Genomic DNA, 26342 nt, shown 5'->3' on the forward strand with positions numbered 1-26342 from the left:
GTCCTATTCCTCTGTGGGGCAACCTGCATATGGCCAATAAAGCATTCATTCATTCATTCATTCATTCATTAGAACCCAGTCTAGGTCTGAATTTATTGCTGCCCAGTGTTTACACAGCTTGCACATTTCAAATGAGATGCTGTACTGTTTTGTGTTGGGTAGGGATAAACCCCCTTCTTTTCTCGGTTGGTACAGTCGACCAGGATTGTTCTGCGGTCTACCACCATCCCAAAGAAAGGGTTTTATCATATTATTACATCTTACGAAAATTTGATTGATTGATTGATTGATATACCTTTATTAGTCCCACAAGGTGAAATTTCATAAGGCTGCTGACCAATTGCACGATATTGCGGCGCCATCTTAACCTCCGACCATACATACATTACACAAAACATCACATGGGGAAGACAGGTCAGAGAGGTATAACAATGGAAAATGCACCACATGAGGAAAGATAAGGAGAAATTGAGGTGAAATACAAACTGGTATCATTCCAATGAAATAATTGATCAGAGGAGCTGCTGCCATCTTTAGCGTATTTACTTTGCCCCATAGTGTCAAGTGCAGCTTACCCCATTTCTCCAAATTAGTTTTAATCCTAGTAAGTAGTTTTCCTACATTATCATTCATAATTTCATCAACATTCAGATTAAGTATTATTCCTAAGTATTTCATCCCTTTTTGCAACACATTGAAATTGAAAGCTGATAATGAATTAGCAATACATGTTTGATATATTGGCATTGCCTCCGACTTATGCCAGTTAATTTTGTAGCCTGATAACTTAGAGAATTCACCAATAACATTTAGCAATTTTGTTATAGAATTGGTAGGGTCCTGAAACACCACCAAACTATTGTCTGCATATAGAAATAATTTATGTTCTCTCCCCCCTCCATTCACACCCACAATACTTGAATCTTCCCTAATTTTAATAGCCAGGGGTTCCAAAAAGATAGTGAACAGGGCTAAGACTACAACCCTGACGGGTAGACCTGGAGATATTAAAAAATGGGGACATCAGCCCATTGGTGAGAACAGAGGCTTTCAGCCCTGTGTCTTAACTCATCTACAAAAATGATCACCAATTCCAAATCTTGACAATGCGGTGAATAAAAAACTCCATTCAACCCTGTCAAAAGGGTTTTTCTATTAAAAAAATAATGAATGAAAATGCAACCCCCGTTTTGACTTTAAGATTTTCAATATCTTTTTCAATATGTTTATTTTCAATAAACTGACATTTGTTCAGCTGCTGAAAAGAGTAAAACATCACAGAAACTAATAAATAGCTGACCTGAATATTTATGTTATTACATGTACTGAAAACAAGATGTAACCGAGTGAAAAACACGGTCAGATGTTTGTAAATGTATTCACAGTGGTCAGCAATCACACAGGAAACTGAATTTATTCAACACTGCATGAAAGTGAGAAATCATAGAGAGACTGGTCTGAGGCTGTGCAGGGACGTGTTTTCTCATTAATGACGTTTTTTTAATCATCTTTTATTTAAAAAAACCCATAAAGTTTCAATAACGTTTCTTCAAAAAACACCAAACTCTTTGATGTAAGTCTCTGTCTGAAGAGGAAGAGTTCATCCGAAGAGTGGACAGCAGCTCAGATTAGAGCTAACAACAGCAAAACCAGCCGAACATCAGCTGCAGGAGGAGACCAAGGAGAAAGACTTGCGCCTCTGTCTTCGATCGCCTTTCCCGCTTGTCAAATGTGACGAAGGAAAGAGAAGTTTGGTGATCCCAATCTAGCTGCTTCTTACTGTGATGTTGACGTAGCTGCCAAATGTCTGAAAGATGGACTACAAACAGATTATCTTACATACTTTACCCAATCTGTTGTCTGCTAGATAAATAAAACCTGTCAGTTCATTAGATAATAACTGCAAATAAACGGGAGAAAACAGCTTGTAAAGGAAATCCTTTTCAAATGAGATTCTCTCCCTGTTGCAGAGATGATCCAGAGTAACTCCTCATTCATTTGGGATTTCTGTGACTGCCATCAGATTCATCCATGATCGTCCTAAAGGCTGAAACACACCTGACAAAGCTCCTGCAAACCGAGCTGAGCGCAACACTTTATTAAAACTCTTCCTTTTTATTTCTTTTACAGGCCCGTCTTCAGATTTCAGTCAGTAGTTTATTAATGAACATTAACACGACCCAAGTGGAATGGTGTTGGTTTATCGGGCTGGGACAGAAAGCTGTTCATGATTATTAACGATTTGTGTGTGTGTTATAAAACTGTCACTGTGTGACCTTCCTGCAGCTTCAATATTTAAACTGTCAGGAAATAAACTCATTCATCTTAATTAGCATCTTGTCTCCATGGAGATAGAGACGCAGTGAATATGTGAGTGGCCTTGAGCAGAGACCAGGTGTGCACTGGATTTATTCTGTAATCAGTCAGAAGATTATAAATAAATGATGGTAAATGGCCTGTATTTATATAGCGCTTTACTAGTCCCTAAGGACCCCAAAGCGCTTTACATATCCAGTCATCCACCCATTCACGCACACATTCACACATTATAATGTCACCCGATGCATTTTATTAACCACTGAACTGGTTGCTTGTGCCTCGTGCTTTTATTTAGAAGGGGCTGTAGCATAGTAAGTCCAGCAGGGGGCGACAGAGTAGAAACTTATTCTGTCAACAGTTTACTGCTCACATGATTAAAATAGATTTGAAGTCATTATCGGTAAGTGCAAACAGACTAACCTTAAATTAGTTTAATTAACAGTAAGTTGAAGACCCCGCCCCCAGGCAATGCTTTAAAGGTTCAGACTGGGTTCAAGTTCAGGGTCAAGGTCCTGGGAAGTCCTCACAAACACCAGAACACGTGTGTGTGTGTGTGTGTGTGTGTGTGTGTGTGTGTGTGTGTGTGTGTGTGTGTGTGATCCTTGGTCAGCTGTTGCTCTTCTTGTCTTTCTCTTTGAACTTTGGCCATTTAGACTCGACAGCAGCTGTCGCCTCTGAGCCAGACAGGAAGAGAAATCTGAAGGTGTGAATACTTAGCGTCCAGGTGGAAGTGCAGTTGCGAATCGGAAAACTTTATTGATATGTACAGACATAAATGTCATGACAACACTTACAGAAGCTTTGTTTTACTGCAGGTCACAACTATCCTCCATCCAACTGACCACTCAGATGGCTGAGACTCATCCACCACATGAAGCAAAAGTTTCTTAACAACAAGAAGACAGTTTGACAAAGTTCACCTGCAAGTGAAGTCTGTAAAAAAACAACATAAATGTATTTTGAGAAGAGACAAAGGTTTTAGGATCACTGAAACTCAGCAGAGTCCATAAAAAGAGAAAAAAGAAATTACTTCTCTTCTTCTTCAGTGAATAAACACTGTTTACATCACAAAAACAGCCTGTTCCTATTGGCTGTCCATTTTCAGTGTAACAGTTTTATTTCTTTTCATTTCCAGGTACATGGACATGTTTTATTAAAAAGGTGTGCAGCAGTCTTTGAGGGGTGTTTGCTTTTATGTCATTAGTGTGTCAGAAATGTTCACCAATCAGGAACAGTGTCAGCATACAGCAAACAAGCTGCCTCAGCCAGTAAAACAACACTTCCCGTTTTATCAACTCTGCAGAAGCTTTGATTTTGCGTAAAGAAAGCACCTGCAGCTGCATTCAACAAACTGGAAGTATTAAGAACTGGGAATACAAACAACTTGTAGGTTGAGTCTTTTGTTGATGAAATGTTAATTAAATAGGTAAACATGTGGTTATATTTGAACTACTTTAACCAGAACTTCTTCACCTGCTAACATGCTGTACTCTCATTGACTGTCAGCTCTTAGGTTCAGGTTAGTAGCACATGCCTGTTATGAATTAATGAGTACTGTCTCAGGCAGTTTCAGATACAATATCAAACACATCCATCATAACATTTGAGTCGATCGAGGTGACTCAGAAACAATCAATAATCAGGGTCACCTGCAAAGTTTGACGTCACACAGGGCATTAACAAAGGTGTTAACCTCTGAACACACCGGAAAAACAGAGTCTCTGCTGAGTTTGTAGAAAGAACGCCAGCTGCAGCTTCCACAGGTGAGAGGAGAAACTGGAGGAACAGGTGTGCTGTCACACGACAGATTCCCTCAGGTTCTCATCTTGAACAAACTCATGAGTGCTGCACGGCGGGGCGGCGCGGAGAACAAACTCGCTCTGAAGCTCTACCCGGGTGGGATGCACCTGACCTGAAGCCGTCTGCTCGTGGCTGCCGCTGTACGGCTGACTCAGTCCTTTAGAAAGAGTTGCTTCTGTCTCTGGTGGCTTGTCCTGTCGTCCGTCCAGCTTCTCTCCGTATTTGTAGGATACCCGTTTGACCTTGCCCCGCTGAAGGAGGTGCTTCCTGTACGCTCTCTGGATCACTGTCGCTGCTACCTCTTCCTGTTTCCTCCGCAGAGTACTGCTGATTGGTTCATATGACTCCTGTATGTCATAATGATCACAGCATCAGAGACAAATAATATTTCTGACAAGCTGTCAAAAATGTTTTTGACAGCTTGTCAGAAACTGAATATGAACAGATAAAAATGCTGCTCTGTTACAAAAACACTGAGCTTGATCTGCTGCATGTTCACCGACACATGAAGAGCCCACGAATCGCCTTCTAAAAATGTCTCTTCATTTCCCATCAGGACAGAAATGTGTTGTGGCCATTTTTGTTGAATTCTTGTGAATCATAATTTTTATCCATTATAACATACTTAAGCTATTTCGCTATTAAAGTCTGTAATTAAAAGTTTAATTTTGGAAAAGTTGTTTGGACCCTCGCATTAACTCAGAGCATGCTTGGTGGAAATGTTTTCCTTGTTGTCAGCTGGTAAGACGGGAGCGTTTTTAAAATGATTTTTTGACCACTCTGTGAACTTGTGGAATTAGATTAACTTTTGTTTATAAGATAACCTTTATTAGTCCCACACTTGGGAAATTTGTTTTGTTTTATAAGTTGTAAGAAATGATTTGGTTCATAATTTTGCAAGAAATAAACAGCATATATTTTTCAAAGAGTCACGTTGGAAGTGCGTTCTGAAACAAACCACCTGCTGCCACCTCAGGCCTTTTCTTGGATTATTCTGTTTGGAAGCTTAAAGGCCGTGACACAGAGGTTAACCATCTTAACCTCATTAGACACCAATCCTAACTCTAACTCTGGTTGCCAGAACATGTAAGTTTTGATTTTATGAGATTGTTTATCTGGGTCTTTGGTCTGACCAAAGAACATACTCATTCTGACTGACACATCAAACATACTTACGTTTTTTGCATTTTTTTTCTTTTCTCCAAAGATTTCTCCACAGATTCATTTGTCACTTGTCATTTACATATATATGAGAGCTTTGTGTGACCGTTAGACATCTCAACATGAAATAAAAATTTAGACAAGCTAAGCATGAAGCTAAGCTATAAACAGGTCTCAGATGTAATAACAGCTTCTACACAAATTCAAAGCAGTACTGAAAGGAAACCAATTACTGGTACTTAAATATGCCCATGTGCAAACTCTCCCAAGAACTGTACATGACACTGGTAAAGACTTTATGATAGAATAGAATAGAACCTTGGATGGGTTGTTGGCTGTGAACTTGTCTTCCATGTTGCCTTTTAGAGCATCCATGGCCCCGGAATCACCTAAAACCTATAAATGTAATATAATATAGTATAATATAATAAAGATCCAATAGAATAAGCTGTAAATGTGAGCAGGTGAGGTTACCTGTGCAGTGAGAGCAAGCAGTATGTCCAGACAGTGCAGCTTTTCTCCGGGTACCAAAGGCAGGTCCATTTGGATCAGGGTGGCAGCGTTGGGTTTGGGAATCCTCAGAGGATCCTGCAGAGCATCGCAGAAGTCTGACAGCTCACTGAGGAACACATTAGAATCCACAGAACTTAACTCTTACAGGTCTTTAGAGAACACCACATCTCAGATTAGAGCCAGACTAAAACACAGGTGGACTCACCTGTAATGTATGAACTGTGAGGCATCGGGGTCAAACTTTTCCCAGGTTTCATAAAACATCTCAAAGTCATCTTCACACAGTGGGTCGCTGCTCTCCTCTGTAGCTACATTGAAGTTCTCCAGGATGATGGCAATGTACATGTTAACCACCACCAAAAAGCACATGATGATGTACGTGGTGAAGAAAACGATGCCTAATGCTGGGCTGCCGCAGTTCCCTCTGACAGTCGTTCCTGGGTTTTCAAAGTCTGGGTCGCAGTCTGGGGGCGTGTTCATGATGGGATTTAGCAGTCCATCCCATCCTGCTGATGTGGTGATCATGAAGAGGCAGATCATGCTGTTTCCAAAGTTCTCAAAGTTAAATATGTCGTCAATCATCGCTTCCTTCTTCACGTAGGCAAAGTTAGACATACCAAAGATGGAGAAAATAAACATGATGAGGAAGAGAAGGAGACCAATGTTGAAGAGAGCAGGAAGGGACATCATCAAGGCAAAGAGCAGCGTCCGGATCCCTTTGGCTCCACGAATAAGACGAAGGATTCGGCCAATACGAGCCAATCGGATCACACGAAAGAGCGTAGGTGATACAAAGTACTTTTCTATGATGTCAGCAAGGAGAAGGCCTAAAGGAAGGAAGGAAGGAAAAAAGAAAGAAGGTGGAAAGGGAAAAGAAAGTATGAGATTCTTCTATTAACGTGTGAATTAAAAAACAAAAATATTAAATATTGTCAGTTTCCTCAAACATGGATTCACCTGCAATGGAAAGTATAACCACCACAAAATCAAAGATATTCCAGCCGACGGCAAAGTAGTGCTGCCGCAGAGCGATGATCTTTAGACCGCACTCTGTGGAGAAGATGATGATGAAAACAAGGTTGACCCAGTAAAGGATGATTTCTTTGTCCTTGCTCTGCTCATCTGTTTCCACCATCATAGTCACCATGTTGAGACAGATCAACACCATGATGAGAACGTCAAAAAAACGTTGGGTCACCAAGTCAAAGACCAGACCCTGAAACTTATTCTGGACACAAAAAATAAAGGAACCATTTAAATCTTGCTCCATCCCAAATGTTTAAATCCTGTTTTCTGCTCACAGGGAGTAATCAAACGGACCTCAGGCCGTGGGATAGGTTTCTGAGGTGTCTTAGAGCCCAGTTTCTTCATGGCGTTGTAATACTTCTTCTGCTCCTCTGTCATGAAAATATCACCTCCTCCCATGTAAAGAAAAAACAACACACAGTCAGCTGGCAAATAGAAATCCAGTAATAAATGATTGATGTCAGTGAGTAAAAACCTATCTTAGCTTTCTGCTGGTTGAAGTTGTCTATAATGACTCCGATGAAAAGGTTGAGGGTGAAGAATGAGCCAAAGATGATAAAGCAGACGAAGTACAGGTACATGTACAGGTTGTCCTCATACATTGGCTGGGATTCCACCTACACTCCCAAGAATGTAACCATGGTAACCAAGATAAAGGTTAGGGTGAGAATGAAAACTGTTGAGTGATGTCATTCTCTGGGGACACTATTTCAGGGGTTAGGGTGTTGCCATCAGTGTTGGGAAGGTTACTTTTTAAATGTATTCCACTATAGAATACATGCCCCAAGATGTATTTTGTAACGTATTCTGCTACTTTACTCAATGAGAGTAACGTATTCTGAATACTTTGGATTACTTAATATATTATCATGCTTTTTACAACTACATGAATGTCCTATTGCTGTGTGATTTATTACTATTACTGAAGGTTACTCGTCACACCAACTAGATGTTTAAATCTTAATATAAATGAGTAACAGTAGGTGGACATTAGGTAAGGCTGCACTTTTTGCAGCGATCTCGTATAGAAAACTATTCCACGCATATATAAAACAGGTCCGCGGCTCCGAACCGTAGTAAAGGGACCTCTGGCTAATACGTCGGGTTCGTGTCGGGCTCGTAGCTGAAAACTAGCTTTACTTTGTTGTCTAGGTCGACTTTGCTAGCGAGAGACAGAGAGAGGCGTTGAAAGGCTGCTCCAACAGAGCTTATTGTTTCAGAGGAAAACACGAACACGGTGTACAGTCGAGTCTTAATAGCTTACTTACAGCTGGGCTCGTCAGGCTCTCTGTTTGGCTGCAGTGGTTATTATTATATTTACATGCTTCCAGCTCCCGTTTCTGCTCGATGACAGCTCGTACCTTTCCTTTTTCTCCCTCCTCGCGCTCACAGACACATAACGGGTATGGCAGTCCATTCTCCCTGCAGCACAGACTACACTGCCCATCAGGCTACATTCTTTAGGGCTATGACTGTAACACTCTGCTATTGCATTCATATTAAATCATTTTTTGAATAAAACATTTTAAAATAATATTTCTTCACGTTATTATGCGGACCACAAGTAGAGGTGACATGGGCCGCGAGATAGAGACATAGACATTTGAGCCTCATAATGCGTGTTTTGTTTGGGTTTCCACCGGCGTGGAATTACCAAAAATAGAGAGAGCATAGCCAAACATATGAAACAGGAAAAGACCGCCATGTAATCCATTTATTTCAACAAAGTAACTGTATTCTGAATATCATCTTTTAAATGGTAACTGTAACAGAATACAGTTACTCATATTTTGTATTTTAAATACGTAACACCAGTACATGTAGTATTCCATTACTCCCCAACACTGGTTGCCATTAGATATCTGATTTCCTTTCCCGCCTAAAGGGCATTGTTTAGGAATCCAACAAAATGAAATAAGCTAAATTGTTGTGATGGCTTAAATGTTTTTCTTAGGTTTACCCGACTAACCACAATAACTCAGAAGCAACGAAACGTTCTGACATGAAAAATTCTCGTCCCTTTCCGTCAGACTTCATTTTTAAATACACAAATCTGCTCACAAGTAGGAGATCTGTGCATCGGTATCAGCACAGTCTCAGTAACCGTTTCAGTACAACTGACCTCTCTTGAGTCTACTGCTGCATACATGATATCCATCCAGCCTTTAAATGTGGCCTGAAAGACAAAAGTCCTGAACATCAGTTTCAGCTGTTCATCTACTGCAAGAATCAGCAGGTAAAGACCCACAAAACATCATGACAGCAATATCTGATCAGTGAGGTCAGTAGAATTATTCTGTATTGATCTATTGGGTTATTTCTCTGTGAAGTCACAGGTGTTCAGACTAACCACTTGCAGCAGAGACAGGTAGCCCATTCCAACATTGTCGTAGTTGATCTTCAGGTTCTTCCAGTGGACCTCAGTGAAGTTTTCCTGAATCAGAGCCAAACACTGGGTCTTGTTGTCAACCCTCTCAGGGAGAAACAACTCCTCCGATGTCTCATTGAAGCAGTAATAAAACTTTCCTGCAAACAGGTTCACGCCCATGATGCCGAAAATCAGCCAGAAGATCAGACACACAAGGAGGACGTTGAAGATTGATGGGACTGCTCCAACCAGAGCATTAACCACCACCTGCAGTGAGAAAGCAACCAGTCAAACACAAATTTACTAGCACCCTGAGACCCTCTTGACAGGGTTGTAGACATGTGCTAGCCCCACCTTCATCCCCTCAAAGCGGGAGAGGGCTCTCAGGGGCCTCAGAGCTCTTAGGGTCCGCAAGGACTTGATGGCTCCCAGCTCAGAGTATCCTAGGATATTTGCTGTTAGCGACACCAGAGACACCTGAAAGACAAATGACACTGGTGGTGAAGTCAGAGTACTAATGTCCTCCTAAAGTAGACTGTTACGCCACAGGGTGTGAGGACCCCAGAATAAACACTTTGTTCTGATTTAAAACAAGCTGTGCATGAACAGAAGTCTATATGAAATATTCAGATTTATTAGCAGTTTAGACATGAACCTGGAGGAATGGAAACCTGTCCTTATTACTGTGGTGGAGTCTCCCTAATGAAGCTTATGCACAAGTTCAATAAGGAATATCTGTAGTCACATATCTGTCTGTTTTCCCGGCATTGCGGCTAATCTAGGCTTTCATTTACTCTCCCACACTGTGCAGCTGATTTTGACATCACTGCTCTAGTCCAGTCATCTTTTGTCCAACCTTCTTCAGGCCAATCAGCCTTTGCTGTGGGTACTATAAATCTCACTGTGTACCCACTCCATTGCAGACCCCTTGGTACAACCCTCCTCCTCCCCATCGACACCTCTCATGACTCAGCCTCCATTCAAGTCTCCATCTTCATTTCCACCACCAGCGTCAAGATTCCTAGGGGTCCAGCCCTAATCCCTATCACCAGTGGGATTCCGTTCTGCTGTGATGGGCCATTGTAGTCGAACCACCAAATACCTCAAACTGAATTCTGAACATCAATAAATTATGTTCAAATCCTTCTAATGATCTCTCCTTATTAAACTATATGCAAGTGTCTGGGGAGACACCAGGGAGCCATGGACATCCATGTTTGTGTCTGTAGAAACCCTCGTTTTGTTTAAAATATGTGGAGGTAAGGCAGAGGTCTTTAGCTCCACTCCAGTGGAGGGGTGGTGCCGCGGGCTCAAGGGGCAGTGCCAGGAAAGTTCCAGGTGGCGGAAATGAGCTTGATGAACTCTTTTCCTTTTTTTAGAGACATCGGGGACTGGCAGACAAGTGTGAAGTACATGAAGCATTGTGTGTTTAACTTAAGCTGCAAAAACACTAGGAACAGTGACTGAATGCTGTGTGGGTCAAACAGGCAGACTGTTGTTGATTCAGTGAAATTGAAGTAGAATTTTTAACCTCCCGTGTTCACATTCCTGTTTATAGAAATCTGGGATGTTTCATAATGTCTGTCAGTTGTATCATAGAAAAACAAAAGATAAACATCAACAGCATCTTTGGTAATCATCCATTCTGTTCTTACATCTACAATGAGGAAGTCAAGCCAGCACCAGGCGTTGGTGAAGTAGGTCTTGAATCCATAGGCGACCCACTTGAGAACCATCTCCACCACGAACACGTAGGTGAACACCTGATCCGCATACTCCAGGATCGTCTTTATGACCCGACGCTGCTCCATGTAGATATCTTCAAAAGCCTGTTTTCAAATCAGCTTTAGTCACCACATGGAAAGGAGTTCACTGTGTAGTGCATCTGCTTGTAGAGTGATATTTATTAAAATAAACCAACACAGACATTTTCAACAAGATTAAAGTGCTTTCTACTAGAGATGGACCGATCCGATATTACGTATCGGTATCGGTCCGATACGGACCTAAATTACTGGATCGGATATCGGAGAAAAATAAAAAATGTAATCCGATCCATTAAATATCACGGAAGCACCTCACAAAACTTGCAACACGCCGTAACTCACCTCAGAACGTTAGCACGTCGGAGCAGTATGCATCACGTGATAGAGCGGCTGTGGCATGCGGGACCTGTCGGTGGTCTGGATAGCATGTGGAGCTTCGCTAGCAACTCGGCATTTCATCTCCGACAAAGTTATCCCCGAGAGAAGTAAAGCAAGTGTGTAAGTCCATCTCTGAATGTTTGTAAAGCATTCCCACGTTAAGCTTAACAAGCGACTGCCTCTCGCTCTCCGGCTGCTACTTCAATCATGAAACTGCTTAACGATCAGCTGATCGGCTTTTCTGTCGCGAGTCCGTGTCTCTTGTTTGCTTTTGGCCCACTTTGCACCAGAAAGAGGAAACCAGCGGCTGAACAACAGCAGCATGTTTAAGCTTGATCAGCTGTTGTTAGAATTTATTTATTATTACTTTCTACACCAGGATCTTTTTCTACAGCTGACGGCTGTAACTGTGCAGGGGCGGATCTAGCAAAGTTTAGCCAGGGGGGCCGATAGGGCATGAACAGGGAAAAGGGGGCACAAAGACATACTTTTCTTTCTTATTCTCATTTAAAATGTCTAGCTTTTAATAAATAATTATCTGACACACAAAGTTTTAATTTGATGTAAAATGAATAGAAGTCAATTACTGTATATAGTAACTATTAAGTCTAATATATATACCCTAGTAAGCTATAGTACTTTTTCCTTTGGGAAGGTACCATCTGTGCAGTCTGCAATTTTGTTGAAGAAAGATGTTGAATCTATTTAATATTTCTTGAAAAATAATTGATTTCTGTGCATTTTTTTTCGCACTGCATCAAATTAAGGTTGATTACATCGATTAAGCATCATGAGGTGGAGCGTGAGGGGTGGTTCCCTATTTTTTATTTATTTATTTTTGTTGTTGCTGGGAGTTGGAACCCTATTAGTTAGGTTGCTTAATATTTATGCTAAGTACTTTTTAAAATACCAGAATAGGGAGGATGGTGTAGGTTTAAGTTTATTAGATTGATCAGTATTGCTGAACTATGAAATTTTTTTTTTTGCATACAGGTATAACAGAATAGCTTTAGTGTAGTTGTTGTTTTAAACTTGAGTATGAACTTATACAAAATGCAGCAAGATATTTAAAAAACAGTTTTGTTGATTAAAAAACACTATATCGGATTCATATCGGTATCGGCAGATATCCAAATTTATGATATCGGTATCGGTATCGGACATAAAAAAGTGGTATCGTGACATCTCTACTTTCTACACTTGATAGACACAAACAGTTTTATACTGCTTTAGTTTATTCCTCTGATAATTTTACCAAACTCATTTGCTAAAATACAAAAAAATGGCTCAACAGTAAAGGACTTGGTTCTTTTTGTCTTAAACGGCGAGTTATTTTTTAAAAAAGGCCTCCATTCTGATCACACCAAAGAGCTCACAGGTCACTTTGGATTGTATCTTGCAGGTATTTTAAGGTAGTTCCAGGTATTCCAGGCAAAGGTATTTTCAAGATTAAGATGGTATTTCTCTTCAGTTTCAGACATCAGCAAACTGATGGTGATGGCACCATCAGAACACTTGTTACAAACACTAAGAGTTTATCATGTCACTCACTCAGGCATTCAAACCTGACCTCTCGGTTAACCTGTCATTTAAATTCTGAGTTTATTTAAAGCCTAATCATCTCAAATGAAAAGGAGAATGGAAGTGCAGAATAATCCGTTTCTGAACAAGAAGTTCCAGTTGCACATTTTACATAGTGAAAAAGTAAAGTTTGAACCTTACCCATTTTTGTACACTGCTCATAAAAGTTAGAGGACCACTGTGAAAACACATTAGTCCTCAGTTGGAAAAAAACCACACTGGATATCTGTACCGATAAGAGCTGGGTAATGTGTTAGAAGTGAAAGGATGCCACAATGTTTGATAGAAATTAAAATTATCAACCTACATCAAGCGTGTCGAACTCCAGGCCTCGAGGGCCGGTGTCCTGCAGGTTTTAGATCTCACCTTGGGTCAACACACCTGAATCACATGATTAGTTCATTACCAGGCCTCTGGAGAACTTCACGACATGCTGAGGAGGTCATTTAGCCATTTAAATCAGCAGTGTTCGATCAAGGACGCATCTACAACCTGCCATCCCAGACCTACCTACAGACAACATCCTGAAAATCTAACTAAAAAAAAGGATGCAGCAGGCTGGTCTATTTTGCTGAAATTTTATTGCAGCAACCAACAAATGGCACTCTGTAGTTTGTGTTGTATGCATGGGTGACAATGTCAGAGCCTCTTTCTGATAAGATGATGCTAATGGACAGTCTGAGGTGCCACCTGGTGGCGTTGGATGGATTGAAACATAACGTCCCGGTTGTGTTCTATCACATTTGGGTTAGGCAAGCGTGTGGGCCAGTCAATTGTTGATCCTCTAGTGTTCCAGGAACAGTAATTTCAATAATACGAAAGCAGCTTGAAACTGAGCTTCATAAAAGTTTAATTGACTTGATGCTGAATGCTGATTAAAAGGTGTTTCTTTGAGTTGCCGTGTGTTCATGTAGGGGTATTTGTTATATCTCACCTGTAAAACCTGAAGCAGACATATTAGTAGCCAACATGTGCTTGCCCACACTGTCTCCACAGGTTAGTAATCACTGTACAAATACGAACCAGTCATTTCTGACCTGCTCAGTCACATGATCAAAACAAACCAATCAGCACTGAGAAAACTGAGCAGCAATCAGAATTATGAGGATTAAAAAAACAAAAATATTACAAGCAGAACAAAACATAAAAAACTCAGAAGAAGAAATGAAGGTTTTACCAGAGCACCGCTGCTCAGCAGGATCATGAATATGATGAATGTCTCAAAGTAGTTGTTCTCTACAATAGTGAAACAAGTTCTCCTGAAATTAAACCAGACTTTCCCACGGCCCTGGGAAGTGTCTATGTCCAGGAGTGGACAGCCACTGTAAAACTCTGAAATATCAATTAACAAACAAATGCAGTGTTTGAATTGGCCAATGAAATCACAGCACACATTTAACTTTGCAGTCGGTCCACAAGGAACGCTTCACCTTATAATCACAAACGCTAATGTGTGTCTATGAACGCATGCATGTGCCTACTGTCGCTGCAGCAGTCCACAGGCGTGTTTGTTTCTTCATCTTCCTCCTTTGGGACTTCAGGACGAAAATCTGCAGTACTGCAGACTGATGACATATTGCCCTGAACAAAAAGAGAGCAGTTAAACTTTGATAAAGACAACACTAATACATAATTACTAAAACTAATCCAACACTAATGACATTAATACAGGAGCAGAGCCTAAATTACCTGTGTTTACCTATACTAGCTACTGCATCATGCTGCTGTGAAAAAAGGTCCATAGAATAGAAAGGAACAATAACAGGGATTACTTGTGAGTACTTCTCTTCTCCATCCAGGTCATCTTCCTCTTCCTCTTCATTTTCACGTATGTCAAAGTAGGACTCAGCCTCGGCTATTGGGACCCGCAGGGATGCAATGGTATGGTAGTTACTGGTCAGGATGCCATGGTTAAAGCTAGAGGCTTTGTCATGGGGCTCTGGTTCATCTGAGGTCACAAAGGTCAAAGGTAATACCTCCTTCATCATTGTGTCGTCTTCCTCACAACTGACTGCTAAAGTAAATGGACATTAAATCCAATTTAAAGCTTTTTTTCTTTACACATAACACTAATAAACAATAAACATCTGAAACATGGCTTGTACCACTGGACTGGTCTTGGTTGACTTGTTTCTTATTTCTCACTAAAGCCCAGATGTGTTCCAGGATCCAGAACTTGGTCCAGGCCACAGCCTGGTTAATCCGGTTTATGGCGATTTGTAAATTGTTTTCTCCTTCATCTTCTGGAGCTGCTAGATTATCACCACTGAAAGAACTCAGCAACAAGGCCAGGAACAGATTCAGGACCTGCAACAAAAGGGAAAAGCTTTAGAAACAGATTCATGGCCTAAAATAAGAAGAAACTAATTTAGGAACACATTCAGAATGAAAAAATAACAGTTTTATCAGTGAATGCAAGACAGGCACTGCTTGCTCAGTAAAACCTATAAATCAATATCAATTAAACCAAAACATGAAAGCTGTCTCTCGCCTCACATCTCAGTGTTCTGTCACAAAGCTTCTCTCATTGCCTGTTTACGTCATCCTTTGATTTACTGGCATCTTGTGGGTGCATTTAGCTATCATCTCTGGAAGCAGATTTAAATCTACTTGGCCTGGGCTTGGCAAGCCTGTGGAGCTCCAAAGTCAGCTCAAATGAAGTTGGACTCTGGCAGTGTCTGATGCAAAAAACTTGAGTGTGGTGAGAGCATGGAACAGCACTTTTGGACAGCCTCAAAGCAATTGTGGCAAGCTAATGTACAACTCATAATTCCTATTTATGTGTTTTTGTGGATTTGGAGAAGGCATTTGACCACATCCCTTGAGTATCCTGTGATGGTGACCAGGAGAAAAATGGCATTGTTCCTCCTGAACCCAAAATTCAACAAATGAACAGACTCACTCTCCAGTATCCCGACATAGATACTGGAGAGTGAGTCCCAGGGGGTTGAGGAGTGTGATCCCCCTGTAGTTGGAGCACACCCTCTTTTCCCCCTTTTCACAAAGGGAAATGAGAGGCACTGTCCCAGGACTCTACTCAACATTGCAAAGGCGTGTCAACCAAGAGAGCCTCACAACATCCAGAGTCTTAAGGAACTTAGGGCAAATCTTGTCCACCCCAGGGGCATAGCCACGGACCAGTTGTGTGAGTCATCAGACGGTTTATCAGAGTCGCCATGAGGCCGTCAAAAAGTGCTGTTCCATGGTCTCACCAAACTCGTCCCACGCCCAAGTTTTTGCATCAGCCACTGTCAGAGCCCAATTCGTTTAGCCTGCCAGCACTTGTCAGCTGCCTCTGGAGTCCCACAGGCTAACCAAGCCCAATAAGACACCTCCTTTAGCCTGACAGCTCCCTTGATCTTCCGTGTTTCCCTTGCAGCCGTAGCCCCTTGCAGTAACCACAGCAATGGTGTGGAGGTGTGGAACATGATCTAATGGAACTCAATGTCACCAACCTCCATTAGAATGCCTTAAAAACTCCGCCAGAGGTGGGAGTTGAAGAGCTTTTGGATTTGGGCCTCTGTCAGACGTTCCTAGTGCACCCTCATGTTTGGGTACACCAGGTTTGTTTAGCATCTCACCACCAGTGCACCAATGTGCACCAATGTGCATGACAAATTTCCTTGGGCAAGATACTAACCTCAGGTTAATTTCTGATGCATCAATGCATGTGAATGTTAGATAGAAAGAGCATGGAAAAAAAATCTGCTGTGAATGGTTGATGAGGCTTGTGTTAAAACAAAAACGCTGGGTTTATCGTCTTTGCTTGCCTTTCTGTAAATGTCACCATATACCTTTGACTTTCAAAACCTGAAACAATAAGAAACTGATTTGGGAAAAAGCACTTTCTAGTCAGATACTCACCACCAGGTTTCCAATAACCAGGACCATCATGAAGACAATCAGACACATGGTCTGATCCGACACCTCCATACAGTCCCACATGGTCTCGATCCACTCACCGCACAGCACCCTGAAGATGATGAGGAAGGAGTGGAAGAAGTCATGCATATGCCAGCGAGGAAGCTCACAGTCCTCTGCAATGCGACAGACGCAGTCTTTATAGTTCTTCCCAAACAGCTGCATGCCGACGACAGCAAAGATGAAGACAATGATGGCAAGAACCAGAGTCAGGTTCCCAAGAGCCCCCACCGAGTTCCCGATGATCTTTATCAGCATGTTCAGGGTTGGCCAGGACTTGGCCAGCTTAAATACTCGCATCTGTAAAGGTGAAGAGGCATGTGAGATAAGGGTGAGAAGACAGACTAGCACTAATATCTGGTCCATTAGTGCTCCGGTCCATTCGCACCAGAACCTCTCGCCATAAGAACAGTTTCTTCCCCTCTGCTGTTGGACACATGAACAATAACCATATGACTGTTCCCACCACTAACACATGACCCTACGCTGTGTTCACTGCATCATTCCATGTTTGGCACTGATCACCACCTGCACTCATGTATATATCTTTCAACGTAGCACTCTTAATTCTTATTCTCATGTATATATCTCATGTATATCTCATGCACATATCTTCCCACGTAGCACTTTTAATTCTTATCCCTACTTTTATTTTTTTCCATGTCTATTTAAGTGCTATTTATGACACTATGTTTGCACTGAAGCACCGCAGCAATTTCCTAATGTTGTAAACCTGCTCAACATTTGGCAATAAACCCCATTCTGATTCTGATTCTGATTCTAATATCATTTTTCATTCACTTTCTGAGTAAGTGATGATGGTAATGACAATGATGATGATGCACTGACCAGTCGGAATGAGCGTAACACTGATAGGCCCTGAACGTTAGCTAATCCCAGTTCAACCAGACTCATGGTGACAATGATGCTGTCAAAGATGTTCCAGCCCACCTACAGCCATGACAAAAAGTACAAAAATGTTACTATAGGAACAGTTGTGAATCATCAGTAAACAAACGCAAAGTCTGACCTGGAAGTAGTAATACGGGTCCATGGCCAGAAGCTTAAGGACCATTTCAGCTGTAAAGATACCTGTGAAGACCTGGGGGTTTAGAGGTGAGGGGTCAGACATCCAAATATGTTAAGATCTTTACTGTGTTTAACAGAGTGTAACATTCATGTGAGCTGAATGCATCTAATCAGGATCACATTGTATGACTCTATCACTGACCAGATTCCCAACACTCAGCAGCTCCTCAAACTCCTCTGTCATTGGATAATGCTCCATAGCCATGAAGACAGTGTTGAGGACGATGCAGATGGTGATGGTGAGGTCCACAAATGGATCCATAACAATGATGAAGAGCCACTGCTTGAGCCATCGCCAACAGCCACAACAGTTCCACTTCAGGAAGATGTCAGCGAACGCATACCAACATGGAGGACACGGCCTCTGGTCATCCTCAAATTCTGAAAGTCACAGCTGATTGGTGAAGCATGAGCTTTATTGAGATTTTCTCTAAAGGTCCAGATGTGCACATATCACATACAAATGTCACAGACCAATTAAATGGGATTTATGCAGTGTTCATTGTAAGACAAAGAGCTTCACAGAGGTTATAAGTACAGTGAAGGCTTTCTGTTTGTGTTATGCTTTTTCCCTGCATACTGTCACGAGCCAGAGATCAGAAGTCAAGTGAGATTGTTTAAAAATTTAGACTGAATTTCTATCTCCAGGTGAAGAAGGTTAATTTTCATCTCCCTTGTTCTTGCTGTAGCTATTACTCATTACCACTGTGGTTTAAATCTCTCCTCTGGAGTCTTTGTTTATTTCACCTTCTGCTGCATAGCAGTAGCTCAAAGTTAAATTCAACCTTTGGTTTAACATGTTTCTGCTGTTTGTGGGAAATACATGAAAGCTGTAATTGATTTGAGCTCATTAATGTGCCTATAAACATTTTAGACCAAATGTATTTGAAAGCAGCTGAACAATTACTATAGACATTTATGAACATTGGAGATGATGCTATTTGGACACTGTAGGTTGGTATTTTCAGCTGCAGCAGCTGTGATTTAAGACAGATGGATGATTGAACCCTCATGTTTATCTGGGTTTATGCTAACTTGGGACTCACTGAGGATGAATTTCGTGCCTCCTTTCACTTTCAAGCCAAAGATCTTTCTTTTTTTTTTTTTTCTTTTTTTTTTTTAAATAAATAGGACAGGGGGAATGAATGAGAGAAAGAGGGGGAGAGAAAGAAAGAAAACCAAAGGGGAGAAGAGACGGTGAGAAGGGGGGGGAAGAGAGAGAAAAAAAAAAAAAAAAAGAACTCCTGGGTCACCTGTATGGAGAAAAAAAAAAAACAAACAAAAAAAACAAACAGAGGAGACAGCAAACAACAAAGAGCAACATAATAATAGAGAAAACAAAGCACCATCACAATAAACTAGCTAGCCATAGATATCAATATTTACTAAATAATAAACGATATTGTGCAGCACGCAAGATAGACAGCGCACAGTGTGCTTTGAGGTAGCAGCCAAGAAAGCTTTAGTCCGCGTCTGTGAATACCCATGTGTGCATACCTGTGTGGATCAGCATGCTTGCATTCCAAAGGTTTCTCCATGTAATGATCTGCTAGGGAGTGTGGGGGGGCCACAGCCCCGTCCTCCAGGGTGTGAAGCGGGTATGGAGGAGATCAAAACTCCAGACATCCAGAGGCCCCCAGAACACAAGAGACCATGGAAGACCAACAGAGGGGCAGCCGCGCCACTGTCCCAGTAAGAGCTGAGGAGAGTCCCAGATGAGGGCTCGCCCAGCAGCCGCGGAGCAGAAGTCAGGGGGAGTTGCAGTGACGCGCCCGTGAGCTCCGCCGGCCCCCAGCTGCGCCTGAGTGACCGAGCCCCAGGCCGAGAGGCCGGGGGCACCCCACCTCCAAAGGGGCCCGAGCGAGCCCCAGGCCCCAGGCCCCGACAAGCGGCCGCCAAGGAGTGAGCCGGTGTGTACCCGGACGCCCACCCCCAGACACAAAGAACCACCAACACACCGACACCTGAGGGAGTCCGCCACCGGCAGGGGAAGTGGTGGTGGGTGGAGATAGGCCTCCAAACCTTGGAGGGCCTGAGGTGTCCCCAGAGAGGTGGCGTCTGATACCCAACCTGACATATAGACACAGACATACAGGCACACACAGACACAAACATCCATTCCCACCCTCATGCTCTCATATGCACTCACTCCACACTCAACCAACGTGGAGACAGACATAAAGAGACGCTGTACACACAATCACACTCCCCAAGCGTACTCTACAAACCGGGTCTAGGTACCCTTGTCCCTGGAGGGGGGAATTGCACCCAGACCCAGGTGGTGTTACCCTTTTCCCTGCGGTGGGGAGAGGCAGCCAAAGATCTTTCACGTATAAGGCCAGGTGTTAACCACTACACCACAGAGCCACTGAACACTGTTAGTATAGCACAGAGATTTTACCAGAGACTTCAAAATGCTTTTAAAGAGACTTTACATAGGGACCATTCAAATGAAAACGACCAGCTTCGTTTTTCCCGCAAGGTGCTCAACGTCTACCTCTGAACAGTTTGGCCTGGTTGGTCATAATGACAGGACATCCCACAGGCTCTGTGTTAGAGGTAACATGACACAGGTGTATGTACCTTCCATTGCATTGTGCTCTAGCTTGTGGCTGTTTAAATCTGTAGATGAATTTTTCTTCTGCAGTGTTGGGTCTGCATCCTCTAACAGCTCTGCCGTCCTGGTTGCCTGCTGTAATGAAACAAAGATTCAGCTGTGTTTAAATGATCCTGTGCAAGTTTTCATGCCAGTGATCAGACCTCCTCTTCTCTCCTCTTCAGCGCCTCCAGGATCTGAGCATACTCCTCCTCCTTCTGTTTGGCTTCAGCGATGGTGGCTTGATTCTGCTCGGCGTACGCCATGGCGACCACAGCCAGGATGAGGTTAATGAGGTAAAATGACCCGAGGAAGATGACGACCACAAAGAAGATCATGTAGGTTTTACCGGCGGCTCGCAAAGTCTGCATAGAAACAAAAGAAGGACAGGTGGGCGGAACTGCTTTGGCTCTTGGTTTGTCTCATAATATATAAGATATATGACTAGGGCTGCTCAATTAATCGAATTTTAATCACGATTACGATCTGGGCTTTCAACGATCATTAAAAATGACTGAGCCGATTATTAGCCCCTCCCTAATTTATCCGCGACACCTTAAAGGCCGGTCCGTGAAAATATTGTCGGGCATAAACCGGTCCGTGGCGCAAAAAAGGTTGGAGACCGCTGATTAAGAGGACCCGAGGGAAGCTCGGAAAGCTAAGCAGAAGTTATTTGGAGAGTGACTGCCGTTGGTTGAAAAGAGAGTTTAAAAAAAAAAACTTCAGTGGTGTTGCACACTATTTTATATTATTTTTTTAAAGTCATTGTTAACCCTTTAAAGCCGGTCAGAGCAGCACGCTCCGTTTTGCGTAACTATTTTTAAATCCCTGTAGAACCTGAACCGTGTAAGCTAGCGCAATAATTTGTTTTGCATATGAAACCGGAGGAGTTGTACTTACATCTGATGCCATCAGCTTGTCCTCGGTCACGGTTTCGTTCCACATATAGCTTTGCAAAAATTGCATAAAAAGCGCTTGCAGGAACAAAAACATAATATTCCAGAAACACGCTTTGCTGTTCCTATCAGCTGTTCGTAACACTTCCCACAGTGAAATGATGCACATGCTGTTTTCTTTGCAAATTTGCATCATAGGATTGTTTTTTGTTTTTCCTGCAATATATAAAAATTGCTGTATCTCCAAAATAAAACTATGAAGACACTCAAAATAAATTTCCTGTGGTGGGAAACTATTTTTTGCAACTTTATTGTATTTAAAGTTTTGAGGGATAAACCTCTTAAATTTCTCCAAGTAGAAATATATGTAAACAAAACAAAAGCGATTTTCAATTTTTTTTGTAGTTTATTGCACTTTTTTGCAATTTATGTAATTACTATGGACTTAATGCATACATATTATTAAAATATGGACTATAACAGTTGTATTGATGTATAGCAACTTGAAATGCTCCCACAAATGGCACTACAGCATGTAAAAAAAATAATATAAGCTCTGGTGGACTTGGTTCTATAGTAGGTCTTAAAGGGTTAAATAAATATCGTCAAATAATCGTGATCTCAATTTCAGTGAAAATAATCGTGATTATCATTTTTGCCATAATCGAGCAGCCCTATGTATGACACTGTTGCCCTGTTTATGTTCTCATTTAATTCTGCACTCATTTATTTTGTGTTTATTTGGTAAAATGGTAAATGGCCCTTCTCTGTGCTGACGTCACACAGGTGTATTTGTTCTCTTTATGATGTTTATATCTACAGTTATGCTGTTTCAAGCTGTCAAATATTTCAAACGTCACACAAATATTTTTCATCCTAAATTCTGAGAAAGTTAGAAACCGAATGAAACGTAACATGGCAGTGCATCATGGGAAGTCAGGAAACAGACTGTATCTCAAAAATGGATGTAATGTCCAAATGCCATCCCTCAGTTCTCCATATGTTTCTTCCAAGGAGCCAGATTGTCTTGTAATTTAAAAAATTCTCTTGACCAATAGTTTTTCACGTTTTTTCAAGCTTTTTCAAAGTTCTTCTTTTTACATTGGATGTTTTTTCATCCATTTTCAATCCAGTCCTTGTCCCTGACCATTTTCAAATGAAATTTTTTTCTTGTGTGTATTGAGCCTCTGAACTCTGACCTATAAATCATTAACTCATACAAAGCTCTTTACTCAAGGGACAAACCAATGTTGTGGGAAACAGAGTGAAAAGCCTGAAGTATGCCAAATTACACAAGAACTGAAGTGAAAATCAGTCACGACAGGTCTGATGGAGCTACGTAATATTTTAAATCATCATCAGTAGAGTAGTCATCGGCCAGAAGTTTCCATCCACTCATCATGAGCATGAATCTCATAGTATTTTAGGGCTTTTGATGGTATCGGTGAACTGCAGTGAAGGATTGTATGTCACACATCATGAATCACTTTAAAAAACAAGAATTGGATGCAGAGGTTTGTGTACATACAGGCTGACACACACACACACACACACACACACACACACACACACACACACACACCCCACATACATATTTTATGAGTTTGTTTTACTCAGAAGTACCACTGCAGGACTTGGTTGTGCATTAGCAACAAAAAGTTTAATTTGAGCCTGAGAGGGTTACATTTATTATGAATTTAAAATCATGCTCCTCACATACAAGGTCTTAAACAATCAGGTCCCATCTTATCTTAAATGCCATAACAGCATCCTAATAGAGCATTTTGCTGCAGAGTGCTCTCTAATATTGTAGGGTGTCGATTTTCAAGTGACTTGAGATAATTGGTGTGAACTGCTTCTATCCAAACATCAGTTTTCATTAGGAAAGAGTTTAGTGAACTCAAAAGCCAGTTAAGTAGTCGGTTTACTTTCTCGCAGAGACCAAATGGCTCCTGATTGATTGGAAAGTATGCAGCTTTTTCTACATGGAGGATGTGTCCATTTTTACAGTTTGTGGAAACAGCCTATAGTGGACCAGCGAGTTACTGACCAGCTGGAACAGATTTTCCCAGAAGTCCTGAGTCATGAGTCTGAAAAGAGCCAGGAACGCCCAACCGAAAGTGTCGTAGCTGGTGTAGCCGTAGTTTGGGTTTCTCCCTGCCTTCATACAGACGTAACCATCCGGACAGACCCTGGACACATTGTTGTCATCATCTGTGCTCATGTTAACATTACTATTATTGCCATTTACTATTATTTGTATCATTATGTTGACATACCCAGCATCAGAGCTGTTTCCACACAGCAGAGCATCAGCATGACCAGGATAGTAGTAATGGTTCTCTGTGACAGACAGACTGGGGTTACAGCTATGTTCTTCAGAGAAGCTTAATCCTAACCCTTAAAGTATTCCTACCTGGGTTGTTGATGTACTCGTAGAAGTCAAAGTTACTGCTTCCCGTGTTGTTGCTGTAAGTGTCATTGCCATAGAAACTGGTGTTAAGATTACTGTCTGACGTGTGGTTGCTAAGAAATGGTGGTGGCATCAGGACACATTTTTGCCTCAGGTTTCCCATGAAGAGCTGAAGACCAATCAGAGCGAAGACACTGAGGCAGAAAACTGTCAGAATCATGACATCAGCAAGCTTCTTCACTGATTGGATGAGAGCTCCAACAATTGTTTTCAGACCTGCGGATTGGATGGGTGTTAAAGTCTAATCACAAACATCAAAGTCATCACTACAGGGAGACGAAAATCGCTGGTTTTTTGGTGGTTAAACACGTTTTTTGTTTTTTAGGTGCACTTAACATCCAAAATCCAGTCATGTACACACACACTGACCAGGGATGACGGTAATCGTTTTAAGAGCTCGAAGAACTCGGAATGTCCTCAATGCCGACACATTTCCCAAATCCACAAATTCCGTCAAATATCTGGAATAGACACATCATCAACACCTTCATCTCTTATCATTGTCACTATTTTCATAATTTTTTTCACCTTTGTAATCATTCTAATCATCGTCACTTGCATCATCTTCCTTTAATTACTAAATGTTGTTTGAAATTTAACTATGAAGATGGAATATAAATAGCTTCCATCTAAAATAAAATATTTTGCTTTTACAGTTAAAGCTGCTTCTGAGGCTTCTTTTTTTCATTTTGCCAAATAAAATGAAATAAAATTACATCTGAACCGTATGCTGTCTGATTAATACATCAAATGTATGATTGATTATTACGCCATGCTGATGACCATGAAGTCCAGCCAATTCCACGGGTCTCTGAGGAAGGTGAAGTCTCCGATGCAGAATCCTCGAGACAAAACTTTGATAGATGCTTCAAATGTGTAGATGCCTGTGAACACATATCTGTTCAACAAGGAAACAGAGAAAATAAAAAACATAAAACTCATATCAGCAGGGTATTATAGCAGCACAGCAAAATCCCCAACTGGACTTAACACTGGATTTCTGACCATTACATATGTCTGTGTAGGTATCGGTCATCCAGGTCATGGTGGAGTTTGGAAAGAAAGTGACAGTTTTGTGAGGACATTTCACCTCTCATCACCTGACCATCTCACTCAGCTGATCAGGTTGGCTTGTATAGCAGGTACTAGTGATATTGTGTACATGATGGATGCATCACGTCACCCACTTGTTTTCTTACTCTCATGTCTCCATCACTCTGGAACAAGGTAAACCTGTACTCATCAGACCAAGTGACCTTCAGCACCCAGTCCTTGTGCTTTGTAGCAAACTAAGAGTTGCCTTCACATATATGCATGCTCTTACTTTCACGATTAAACAGGATTTCCTCTGCTGAAGTTTTACAATATGATCAGGATTTTTTTCTTATCACATTTCATGGAGGGAAATGAGAGTTTACATATATTCTTCCAGCAGAAATCAGGTTGCAGAGTGAAACGAGGAAAGTAAAGGAGAGCTGTAACACTTAATTATGATTTAAATCAAAGAAACTTTGATTCAGTTAGTTTAATGTTTGATTATTGTTTTTATGTGTCATGTGACTTCAACATGGTACTGTAACCACGTGCCTGGGGCGAACTAAACAACCAAATGACCAAAGCTGCTGAGACTAAGAATCGCTGCTGGAATACAAGAAGTCAAAAGAGGGAACGTGGGTAGTCCAAGGGTTTTTTCCAAAACCCTAACCCAGAGGTTCAGACAGGAGGAGAGAGAGCACGGGGAAAACACAGACATAACGGGCTGGGGAAACATGGAACAACCACAAAGGGAGACGAGGGCTCATAAATACACAGAGGGCACACAGGGGGAGAGAGAGCACGGGGAGAACTTAGACATAACGGGCAGGGGAAACATGGAATAAAACATAAGGAGAGGCGAGGGCTCACAGATACACAGAGGGGCACACAGGGGGTAAAAGCCACGAAGGGAAAACACTTAGGGAACAACACAACAGGGCAACTCAGGAAACATGGCCTAAATAGGGAACAAAATACAAACATACAAGAAAACTAAGAATACTGGGCCAACATGGCCCAGGACCATGACACAGAGCACGTTTTCCAGCTGTTGCAGGATCTTTCTCTCAGCTTTCTGAGAATCTCTGTGCTCACTGATAAACATGTCACGTGGTGTCATAGAGACATCTGCAGAGACCCACCCACGATTATACTCCAGGGTCTCAGACAGCCACAAAACATGAAAAAAACCCCACACAATAACCTGAAACGTGATGTCACTTTAGAGAGAGAGAGAGAGAGAGAGAGAGAGAGAGTGTGTGTGCGCGCGTGCATGAACTCACTCGACTGTCTTGCTCCATGCTGGTGGGTCACTCATCGTCATAAACGCACAGTTGGTCAGAATCGTTACCATAATGAACAGACTGAATAAAGTTTTATTTGTAAGAAAAAAAATGTCATCCTGTTGTCATAAAGGCAT

General features: G+C 41.7%; 1 protein-coding gene across 2 annotated transcripts in view; it reads right to left on the reverse strand.

Annotated features, from left to right (window-relative positions):
* Window positions 1–3050: 3050 nt before the first annotated feature.
* scn4ab (sodium channel, voltage-gated, type IV, alpha, b) overlaps window positions 3051–26342 on the reverse strand; it is a 42283-nt gene continuing 18991 nt past the window's right edge. For both annotated transcript variants that reach the window (XM_085455300.1, XM_085455299.1), the window contains 27 exons: window positions 26206–26295; window positions 24657–24785; window positions 24257–24348; window positions 23831–24103; window positions 23694–23757; window positions 23465–23606; window positions 20683–20883; window positions 20506–20614; window positions 18065–18303; window positions 17864–17935; window positions 17683–17784; window positions 16777–17133; window positions 15018–15219; window positions 14685–14926; window positions 14394–14493; window positions 14090–14244; window positions 10843–11016; window positions 9542–9664; window positions 9170–9454; window positions 8942–8995; window positions 7297–7436; window positions 7114–7216; window positions 6751–7021; window positions 5999–6620; window positions 5755–5899; window positions 5599–5676; window positions 3051–4466 (listed from right to left, as the gene is read on the reverse strand). In XM_085455300.1, coding sequence (XP_085311426.1) covers window positions 4116–4466; window positions 5599–5676; window positions 5755–5899; window positions 5999–6620; window positions 6751–7021; window positions 7114–7216; window positions 7297–7436; window positions 8942–8995; window positions 9170–9454; window positions 9542–9664; window positions 10843–11016; window positions 14090–14244; window positions 14394–14493; window positions 14685–14926; window positions 15018–15219; window positions 16777–17133; window positions 17683–17784; window positions 17864–17935; window positions 18065–18303; window positions 20506–20614; window positions 20683–20883; window positions 23465–23606; window positions 23694–23757; window positions 23831–24103; window positions 24257–24348; window positions 24657–24785; window positions 26206–26295 — 4915 coding nt within the window. In that variant the 3' untranslated portion in view covers window positions 3051–4115. The remainder of the gene's footprint in view (window positions 4467–5598; window positions 5677–5754; window positions 5900–5998; window positions 6621–6750; window positions 7022–7113; window positions 7217–7296; window positions 7437–8941; window positions 8996–9169; window positions 9455–9541; window positions 9665–10842; window positions 11017–14089; window positions 14245–14393; window positions 14494–14684; window positions 14927–15017; window positions 15220–16776; window positions 17134–17682; window positions 17785–17863; window positions 17936–18064; window positions 18304–20505; window positions 20615–20682; window positions 20884–23464; window positions 23607–23693; window positions 23758–23830; window positions 24104–24256; window positions 24349–24656; window positions 24786–26205; window positions 26296–26342) is intronic.

This window comes from Copadichromis virginalis, linkage group LG4 (genome assembly GCF_057382275.1).
Source record: "Copadichromis virginalis isolate Kocher_CV1m ecotype Utaka linkage group LG4, C_Virginalis_male_GT1.1, whole genome shotgun sequence".
Lineage (NCBI taxonomy): Eukaryota > Metazoa > Chordata > Actinopteri > Cichliformes > Cichlidae > Copadichromis > Copadichromis virginalis.